Source organism: Colobus angolensis, unplaced genomic scaffold (genome assembly GCF_000951035.1).
Source record: "Colobus angolensis palliatus isolate OR3802 unplaced genomic scaffold, Cang.pa_1.0 Scaffold215, whole genome shotgun sequence".
NCBI classification, from domain to species: Eukaryota; Metazoa; Chordata; class Mammalia; order Primates; family Cercopithecidae; genus Colobus; species Colobus angolensis.
The window spans coordinates 1,519,777-1,530,501 of record NW_012115322.1 but is presented as its reverse complement, the minus strand read 5'-3'; the positions used below and the strand labels follow the sequence as shown (position 1 = coordinate 1,530,501).

Sequence of the window (10,725 nt, the reverse complement as noted above, 5' to 3'; positions counted from 1 at the left end):
TCTCCTGACCTCGTGATCCACCCGCCTCAGCCTCCCAAAGTGCTGGGATTACAGGCGTGAGCCACCGCGCCAGGCCTGTCTCTCTCTCTTTTTTCTTTAAGAGTCTCACCCTGTCGCCCAGGGGACTCCAGTGGTGCAGTCATAGCCGACTGCAGCCTCAACCACCTGGGCTCAATCCATCTTCCCACCTCAGCCTTCCTAGAAGCTGGGACTGGCATGCACCACCACACCTGGCCAATTTTTGTAGAGACAGGGTTTTGCCACATTGCCCAGGCTGATCTCAAACTCGTGGACTTAAGTGATCCACTTGCGTTGGCCTCACAAAATGCTGGGAATACAGGCATGAGCCACCGCACCTGGTGAATCTCTTTTTTATTGGGAAAAACTGTGATTTGAAAAATCTCTTAAGGTATTAATGGAAGGACTTCCATTCTTCCATGATTGGGGTTTGAGTGATGGCATGACGAATGTCCTTACCTGGCTTGAAAGATTCTTGACTTGTTGGGCGTGAATGATCTCTGGAGTATCAACCACAGAAGTGAAATTGGCTTTCTCCATTTCTGCTGATTGCTTATACTTAATCTGTAAAAGACACCCAATAGTTGGGTAAATGTTTACAATGTGCACAACAGTTGTTGGCTTGATTTGATTAAGAGGTGAGCCATATTTCTTTTCCAAGAGGGACTCATTCATTTGACATTCAACAGACATTTCTTCCTATTTTGTTCGTAGTTTTATACCAAAGAGTGAAATTCAGTAAGAAAAGTCAAGTCCTAGCTGTTGAGAGAAGATCTAGTTGGATGCAGGATGGGATATGGGTAAGGAGGGATCATCAACAGATAGTAAGGCATGGATTGTTTATATACGAGCTGGGAGGATGACAAATAAGCAAAAGACCCATACCAGTGAGCATTAGACAAGCTAAAATGCCTAAAAACTATTCTAAACTTAGGGCTTGAAAGGAGAGGAAGAACTCCCAAGATATTCTAAGCAAGGAATTCCTGGCATCAAATGAGTGGATTGACTCAGAAACAAGCCAGGATGTCAAGTCTGCCCAGCTCTAAACAGCTACTTAATTCCTCAGTTTCTGCCCTTTGCTCTGAATGTCCCCAGAGCCTGTGGACTCAGAAAGGCAGACAGCAATGAGCCTGGCAAAGGGTCCTCCATCCTTTTATTGGGGTGGATTCCTCCAGGCAGATGTTCAAGAATGCCATTGTATGCATGTGACTGGCACCAATAAATCAGATGACAGAAGGACACTTTATGTCCTTAAAGTTACAACTACTTTCCTGAAAGATTGACATCGAATAGTAGCACTGACCTGACTGGCAATATCAGTAGCATTCCTGGCCCTCATAAAATCCGGAGTTTCATTGGCCATGGCATTCAGGCCTCTTCCTTTGACTTCCAGTTCCAGGTCTCGCTTATATTCTTTCTATAGTAGCATTAAAAGAAAAAAAAAAAAAAAGGTACCTAAATTCTACTACTAGGTAATAAACATACAGAGTGAATGTAAATCCACACAACACACCACCCCAGCTGTCATAGATAGTGTCGCTTGCTACTCTTCACCTTCACTCTTCCGTGTGGCAGGATGGAGTGGCGTCTACAGAAGCCCTCTGGAGGAAACTATTCTATGCAAGTCAATATGGGTCAACAGAGGCCTTCTTTTGAATACTTTTAGCATTCTCTGCTTAGAAGATTAGAGTATAAAGTAGATTGTATATCTGGTTTGGTACATAACTAAGATTACACTTAGGTGCACACACCACTCCACTGTAGTGTTTTTATGTGAATGAGCATACCAAATATATCAAGTTAAATCAAATAGATTATAACCACCACAGAAACATACTGTTATAATATCCATCAGAAATTGAGATATATTTTACGTAATGGTTAACAATTATGTTGGATATGGAATCTGAAAATCAAAAGCTCTGTTTTTCTCTATTCTCTGTTTTTGTTTTTCTCTGTTTTTGTTTTGCTTTTTCCAGTGTAATTTGGCTAACAAAGAAATGATGCTCTATGAATTATGTGCAGGCTGTCAGCTGTGGGCCTACCTCATTGAGGATTTGAGTGGCATTCTTTGCTCTTAGCATGTCAGGTGTATCTTCCATTTCAGTGAGGCCCTTCCCACGGATGCTTTCCTCTAGATCTTTCCTGTACTCTTTCTATATCATGAAAGAAAAGCAAAAACACTGACAAGAAAGCCTAGATTGATCCTCTTAGGCAAAGAAGAAAAAAATTTAAAAATTCCAATTTTTAAAGGGTTCACAGTTTAGTAAAAATATGAATAAAGGCAGGGTATAAGCATGATCAGTTAACATTAAATATCAAATGGAAACCTGAAGTTAACAGAATACTAAGATAATATTCAAATAAAAAATTAGAAGAATTAACATGGTAATAGATTAGGTGGTAGTACCAAACACATGAGAACCCAGTTTGAAACCCACAGTTAGGTGGTGATGTAAATGGTAGGAGGAACACATTAATGAGTGTCATTAGTGCAATTATTTGGATTAAGAGGGAAAGAAAAGACCAAGTGGGCACTACCTCGCTTGCTATTTTAGTTGCATATTTGACATGTAACAAAGCTGGTGTGACCTCCAGGCCAGTCAAGTTTCTGCCTTTAATGGACTCTTCATAATCTTTCCTGTATTCTTTCTAATGTAAGTTGGAAGGAAAGACAAGTTAAAAAAAGAATCTTTATTACAATTTATCTCTCCATCTCAGGAAGAAAAAAATTACAGCATTTTCTATGTATGGGCTCTTAACTTGATCATAGTTCTGCTAATGGTCACACATTTGAAACATGTGTGATTGTACTTGAAATATTTTGTCTGGAGCAGATGACCACAAGGAAACTCAGAGGCTGAGACACTTTGATGGGCCCCTCACTCATCAGTCTAACGTTGTGACTGGGGCAGGCCCTTCGCAGAGTGGAAGGATGGATGCACCATCAAGACTCTGAATCCTCTGTTGTCTCTTCTGAACTTTCCCACACCTTTCTTAAGGTGACAAAAGATTTTATTTCAGAATTGTAAGTCAGTGATGCGAGGGGAAAAAAATTGTAGAGGAAGGAGAGCCTAAGGCTACCAAATGCTAACTTGCTTTTTTTCCTAATCATGACCTGTTTTTTTTGATATGGGTTCTTGCTATGTTGCACAGGCTGGCCTCAAACTCCTGAGCTGAAGTGATCCTCCTGCCTCAGCCTCCTGAGTAGCTGGGACTACAGGTGTATGCCACCACACTCAGAGTTTTGACCTGCTTTTTTTTAAAAAAATCACTGAATAGCTTAGGTGGGCAATAAGGCACAGAGGGATTCTACGTTTTTGTCCACTCTGCCTCCTTGCCCCATCTCCTCTCCAGTCTCCAGACTTGACTGACTCACAGAGGGGCTTGGAATAGATGTTGGGACTCTACTTTTGTAATTTTGTTATTTTAATAGAATTTTAAATTTACAGGAAAGTCACAAGAACAGTATGAGAAACTCCTATAGATCCTTTACTCAGATCCACCAATTGTTTGAAACCATTTTAAAGTTTTTATGACCTGGCATTCTATCACCAGAAAGCTCCACAAACTGCTACTTTTATTTAAAACAATTTTTCTTTATAGTTGAAGGAAGAGAGGCAAATGGAAATTCCAAATAATCCCATTTCCCACTGAAAACAGACTAAGATTTAAAATAAGATTCCATTCTCTACTCTTGATTAAAAATGACAAAAAAAAATTAATGCTTGTGCTTACAATTCTAGAATAAGGAATATGGCATCTTAACTTTTGATTATCTGGGGTCTTGATAAACATCTTGATCACAAATACCCTTTTGTTTGGCTGGGGGCATTCTACTAAGAGTAGAGCATTTCAAAGCCAAAGGGGTGTCTGTGTGGAGGGAACTTCATTCATAAAGGAAAATCCAAATTACATTCAGTATAATTGATTTGTGTTAGGAATAGTTTTCCATGTTCTAATTTTACAGAAATGGTTGTTGAAATAAGACATATGGTAAATATCTACTTCCTAGAGCATTTTAAAAAAGTAACTGAACCATAGGATTTCTGAGATGGAGAAGATTTTAGTGATCACAGGATAAAAAGTTTCATTAGCTACCACTTTTGGATGACAGGAAACTGGCTATGTCGTGGGCAGAGCTTGTGTTCAGTAGTGTGATGGATCGTTGTTGTGTGGTGGTGTTTTTTTGACTTACCCCACTCTGCATCTGCTGAGACTCTTTGGCAGTGATGTACGTTGGTGTTTCAAAGTCCAGCATGGGTTTTCCTCGTTCCTTTTCATACTTTTCTTTGTATTTCACCTGGTGATAGAAAGCCATGTTAGATATTTCTCCTCTGGTCAATTCCTAGACAGCAGTTTAAGGATAGTATTTTTTAATTGATATGTTCTGTCCATTGGATGGCATCTCATTGCCACTCAGAACAGTTTCCTGTTATGTTTCAGATCCAGTACATTTTTGTTGTTGTCTGGGTGTTGAGGGCATGGGTACCATTACTGTCTGCAAGGCATAATTAGGATTTGGATTCAATTTAAGGAGAAAAGAATCATTGACAAGAACCAGCTGAGAGAAATGCTGATGCAAGAAAATGCATGGGGAAAATCACCCATAGATGAGGTTGGTCTATAATTGATGGGTAGCTGTAAACACTTTAAAATTATTAATGCTATTAGCATTAATCAACATGTCTGATAAAAATCCTGTTTTTCTTTCACAAGAACTTTTTTCAGAGACCTGGGGTCTAGACTGAATGGATAACACATGGAGCTTTATTTATAAGTTAACAACTCTATGTGAGTCCTGACTGGCCATATATTTAATGCAGCCAATCAACTGGTATAAAAATGAAAACTACTTTACATATTGACCCACTTGTTAAAAAACCTGGCATTCTCAAAAGAGCCTCAAGACTGTTGTTTAAATACAATTTCCTCATCCTCATGACATGTGGTTAGGAATTTGGGGAGCAGGCCAGGCGCGGTGGCTCAAGCCTGTAATCCCAGCACTTTGGGAGGCCGAGACGGGCGGATCACGAGGTCAGGAGATCGAGACCATCCTGGCTAACATGGTGAAACCCCGTCTCTACTAAAAAATACAAAAAACTAGCCGGGCGAGGTGGTGGGCGCCTGTAGTCCCAGCTACACGGGAGGCTGAGGCAGGAGAATGGCGTGAACCCGGGAGGCGGAGCTTGCAGTGAGCTGAGATCTGGCCACTGCACTCCAGCCCGAGCGACAGAGCGAGACTCCGTCTCAAAAAAAAAAAAAAAAAAAAGGAATTTGGGGAGCCACAATGTTTGTATGTGACAGAGGAGAACTGGAAAAACAGGTGAACGCCCTCATGCACGCAGCACCTTGATGGCAATGCTCAATCTCTGAGCTCTTGGGTTGTAACAAGATGTTGGAATAAAGGCCTGGGGTCACATATTGCTCCACAGAAGACATGAGGACATTTCTAGTAGTTAGCCCTCATGGTTAATGCCCAACAGAGGACCTAAATAATGCTGAATTTGTGATATAGGAGGTCATTTGATAGCAAGTTCCTTCCTCTGAGAATCTTCAGTTATAGTCATGAATTGCTTAACAACTGGGATATGTTATGAGAAAGGCTTTGTTATGCAATTTCATCATTGTGTGAACATCACAGAGTGCACTTACACAAACCTAGATGGTGTTGCCTACTACACACCTAGGCTATATGGTATAGCCTATTGCTCCTAGGCTGGAAACCTGTACAGCATATTACTTTACTGATAATCTGTAGGTACTTGTAACACAAGAGTATTTGTGTATCTTAATATCTCTAAACATAGAAAAGGTACAGTAAAAATATGGTATTAAAGATTTTAAAATGGTACACCTGCATAGGGTAGCTCCATTATAATCTTATGGGATCACCGTCATACAAGTGGTCTGCCGTTGACCAAAAACATCATGTGGTATATGACTATCTTTTTTTTTTTTTTTTTTTGAGATGGAGTCTTGCTCTGTCGCCCAGGCTGGAGTGCAGTGGCCAGATCTCAGCTCACTGCAAGCTCCGCCTCCCGGGTTCACGCCATTCTCCTGCCTCAGCCTCCCAAGTAGCTGGGACTACAGGCGCCCGCCACCTCGCCCGGCTAGTTTTTTGTATTTTTTAGTAGAGACGGGGTTTCCCTGTGTTAGCCAGGATGGTCTCCATCTCCTGACCTCATGATCCACCCGTCTCGGCCTCCCAAAGTGCTGGGATTACAGGCTTGAGCCACCGTGCCTGGCCGGTATATGACTGTCTTACAAATTTAGTAATTTTGTAAATTCCCAGAAATGCTTTCAGTAGTAGACCTGATCATATCACTTCTCTGTCTGAAATCTTCCTGACTCCCTATAATCTACTGTAGTGTTCCCTAACCTGGGGCACAAACCAATGGGGCACATTGGAGTTACCATGAGGGGTTTGTCCCCTCATAACACACTCTTTATGCTTCCAGCCCCTGTCAGTAGCACATAATTGCATGTATATTTCTCAACTATGTGTAGATGTTGTTGTAATTTATAACATAAGAATTTATTTCAAAAAGTTACCAAATTCAAAACCCCTTATATCTTTGTGCATTTTCTCAAACAATGGAGGGACTCTATGAAATTTTTTTTCACATTGTACTGTGGATGAATGTGCGCCAGAGGAAAAATTGGTCTTGATCCACTTACTATACTCTGTAATTCTGTGGCCTCTTTTAGGTGAAGCTGCTCCAGATTATCGGGTATGGTGTGGTAGTGGCCTTTACTCTTCTCATACTTCTTCTTGTACTGGTACTGAGGGGAAGGTGGCAAAAAAGACACATTGATGGAGAAGCTGCTCAGCATTATTTTTCCTCTTTAGATTAGACATTTACACAGCACCATTGTCAAGATCAAACTAAAAATGGCAAACACTAAACAGGAGGTTAAGAAAAAGTTTTAAAAATGAGGATCCAAGTTCAGTATTGTCAGTTAAGATGTAAACACTTAGGTTGTGTGGCTTGTTCAAAGTAGGTGTTATAAGTAAAAAGTTAAAAGTGAAAGAAACTATTCCAGAGGGTATTTATGTCCTTAGGGAAAAGGGAGTGATTAATTGGAGGGCAAAATTTAAATATTCTAAAAAAAAGAAGCATTTTTGCATTCTGAGAGGTGTTATAGACAACGGAGAATTGGTAGATTAATGTCATTTGGAAGAATACACTCAAATGAGAACAGTTTTGTAATCTAGTGTATCAATAGCAAAGAAGAAGATGCATGTGGGCTCAGAGAAAGAATTTAGTTCCAAATGGGTAAAACAAGCTGTTTCTGGAGCAAATGACTGAGCTTACAGAACTGGCAAGTTGGCTTGTACTCAGGACATGATTCATGATCAGAGACTCCTTCATGTCAGTCACAGGTTTGTGAAGTTTCTTCAGGTCAGCCTTATATTTAACCTATGTGTTAAAGGGAAAGAAAGGAAATCACATAAATAGGAAATGGAACAGCACTAATGAAAATCAAAGTGAGATAGCCCATCATCAGACAAATGCTGGAGATGGTGACGAAAAACCATACCTCATTCATAGTAGCCAGAAGGCAGAAACAACCCAAGTGTCTGTCAGCAGATGCATGGATAAACAAAATGTGGCATATACATACAATGGAATGTTATTTAGCCATAAAAAGGCATGAAGTTCTGATATATCCTAGAACATGGATGGACCTTGAACATATTATGCTAAGTAAAATAAGCCAGACACAAAAGGATAAATACTGTTTGATTCCATTTATATGCGCTCTCTAAAATAGGAAAATGCATAGAGACAAAAAGTAGATTAGAGGTTCCCAGGAGCTGAGGGGAGGAGGGAATGGAGAGTTTTTGCTTAATGGTTATAGAGTTTTTGTTGGTATGAAAACATTTTGGAAATAGTGACAGTAGTTGGATAATATTGTGAGTGTTATAAATGCTACTGAATTGCACACTTAAAAACAATTAAAATGGCAAATACCATGTTATATATTTTACCACAATTTTAGAAACATACCTCACTTGCAAGATTATTAGCATCTTTCATGACTTTGTAGAGCTGGCTGTCTTTCGGATTGTATTTTGGTGTCTTGCCCTTTTCTTTATCGAAATTTTCTCGGTATTTAACCTAACAGCAAATGCAAACATCCAAATTATTCCTGGCATCAATCAATTTGGGAATTGGGGAATGGTGGAAACACAAATGCCAAAGAATATGCATTATACATAGAGTGATGATATAATCTATTATCCAAACTGGGACATTTAGAGTAAAGAAGACACTATTAATAATTAAGAATGACAAGACAACAGGCATTCAAATATACCATCACTAGCCTTGCTCACTTTTATATTATTCCAAGGTATAAAAAATAATCACCTCTTTCTAATGCAAAACAAAAAAAAAATGGAAAAGTCTTCAGGCTAAATTCAGAGATGTGATTTAATGTACCTGATTTGGAGCATTTTAGGACTCCTAACTAGCAAAACCAACAGCAATTTAAGTCTGTAAGAAATCCAGAGAGGGGGTGTAAATGATCAAGAAGGTTGAAAAATAAGGAATCTGTTAAATTAGGAGAATTTATTGTTATTTTAAAATAGTACTTTGGCTATATCATTTAAAAATTATTAAGCTTGGCCAAAAATGGTATAACTCCTGAGTAAACAAATATTAGAGTTTGGGGGTTACTGGCTTCAAGTGTGTCAGACTAGAAGTAGGAAAAAAGTGAAATACTTTAGAATAATGAGAAAAAATAAGATTAAATATACTTTTAGTATACATAAAAATAAGTTTAGGTAGGCAAAGGGCTAAATAACTCCAATTTAAAAAATAAGCACAATGCCTTGCACTAATAGTTGCTCAATAAATGTGATTTGATTGAATGAAAGGAAGAGACAGTCATTATGTCTAGATAAAATATCTAAAGAGGATGATAGCCGGGTGCGGTGGCTCATGCCTGTAATCTCAGCACTTTAGGAGGCCAAGGTGGGCAAACTGCTTGAGCCCAGGAGTTTGAGACCAGCCTGGGCAACATGCTGAAACCCCATCTCCACTAAAAATAGAAAAATTAGCTGGGTATTGTGGTGCACCCCTGTAGTCCCAACTACTCAGGAAGCTGAAGCGGGAGGATCACTTGAGCCCGGGAGGTGGAGGCTGCAGTGAGTCAGGATCGCACCACTGCACTCCAGCCTGGGTGACAGAGCAAGACCCTGTCTCACAAAATAAATAAGAGGATTTATTTGTAGGAGAATTCAACAGAATGGAAAGTGACAAAAACATCTCCTAATTGAAAAACAAATGATGCTTTTGTCAACAGTATTGTAGAATTAAGGCCAGAAGTAGAGTTCCACTAGTTATTCACTCTAAGAGGAATGAAAACTGAGCTGTTTCTAGATGTTAGCCAACCGAAAGGGCAATATTTAACCCTTAGGGAATCCTAGAGTTTCTGTTATTAAGATCAAAGACTCACACCAGTACCCCTCATGCTTCATCACTGCTCTTCACTTCCCCCAACTTGACACATCCAGCACAACAGACACAAAGTAACAATGAAATCTGCCACATCAGAGAAAATGCATTCACTATGCTGAGACTCCTTTACTTTGAATAAATCCTCAGTGGAAATGCAGAGAAAAAAATAAGCATGCAGAACAGTTCAGCATGATGCAGACACACTGAGACAGACGCACAAAGTAAAGGAAAAAGAAATGTCAACAAATGCTACAATGGCTCTTCTCTGAAAAAGTTTCACTCTCAACATAAAGAAGTGAAGGCCTGCTAACGAAAGTCTGAGGTGTGAGCTGATGTCTGGACCAAAGGCAACTTTTCCTAAGAGATATAGAAGTCCATAAAACTAGGAGATGTTCCCAAGAGCTGTGAAACACAGAAAAGCAAAGTAAACCAGATATGCAGAGTCAGAGTAGGGAAGAAAAGAAGCAAAAGCCCATCTCAAATGAGAATAAAATCTGCTGCTTTTAGAAGCATGCTAAAAGTCCTATCTTTTAGAAGATACTTGTTTCTGAAGAAGTATTTTTCAAGCAGCAATCCCATTGGGTTCCACTTCAGTTTCTTTTTCTTCTGTTAATTTCAAGTTAACTTCGACCTTTTTAACTGAAAAAAAGTTATGACTCCCTTCTCCATAGGAAGTCCTCTAAACAAATGCAGTTTAGTACAACTACTAATATGAATCTGAGTTCAGCACCTTTGGCTTTCCTTTTTGACTGAATCTTCTTAAAACGAGTATAGTTTGAAAGGTTAAAGACATGTAACTAGGCTTAGGACTCTAGGAATTCTTGGGATGGTATTTGACTAGGGAGTAATGTAGTAAAACTACATACACTTGGCATTAGGGAATGGTGAAGCTTTTTCCTGTTAATCATGGAAGCTAAGAGGCAACTCTGCAATGCTATGTATCGGTAAGTGGCAGCCTCCGGGGTTTATAATCCCATCAGGCTCAGAAATTGGGCCTATTATGGATGTAGTATAGGAAAGTGATTTTGAATTAATTATATTTTTAGGAGTTTAATTGTATTTAAAGCTTAAGATCTAATTTTTAGCTCCTTTTTAGTGAATTGAGATGTATACTGGTACAGCTAAAGACTGAAAAACAGTCCCGAGAATTAGAAAAGCTATTAAAAGTATATACTGTTGATTCATAGTAGGCCTGAACTAAGAAACTATATTAAACACAAATCTTCAGTATATTAAA

General features: G+C 39.2%; 1 protein-coding gene across 1 annotated transcript in view; it reads right to left on the bottom strand.

The window, feature by feature from the left end:
• Positions 1 to 10,725, bottom strand: part of NEB (nebulin) — a 226,170-nt gene that overhangs the window by 26,071 nt on the left and 189,374 nt on the right. Inside the window, exons 126-133 of the mRNA XM_011943053.1 lie at positions 8,034 to 8,144; positions 7,338 to 7,442; positions 6,700 to 6,804; positions 4,217 to 4,321; positions 2,560 to 2,670; positions 2,064 to 2,174; positions 1,322 to 1,435; positions 478 to 582 (exon numbers count right to left, since the gene is read on the bottom strand). Of these exons, the coding sequence (XP_011798443.1) occupies positions 478 to 582; positions 1,322 to 1,435; positions 2,064 to 2,174; positions 2,560 to 2,670; positions 4,217 to 4,321; positions 6,700 to 6,804; positions 7,338 to 7,442; positions 8,034 to 8,144 (867 nt within the window). The remainder of the gene's footprint in view (positions 1 to 477; positions 583 to 1,321; positions 1,436 to 2,063; positions 2,175 to 2,559; positions 2,671 to 4,216; positions 4,322 to 6,699; positions 6,805 to 7,337; positions 7,443 to 8,033; positions 8,145 to 10,725) is intronic.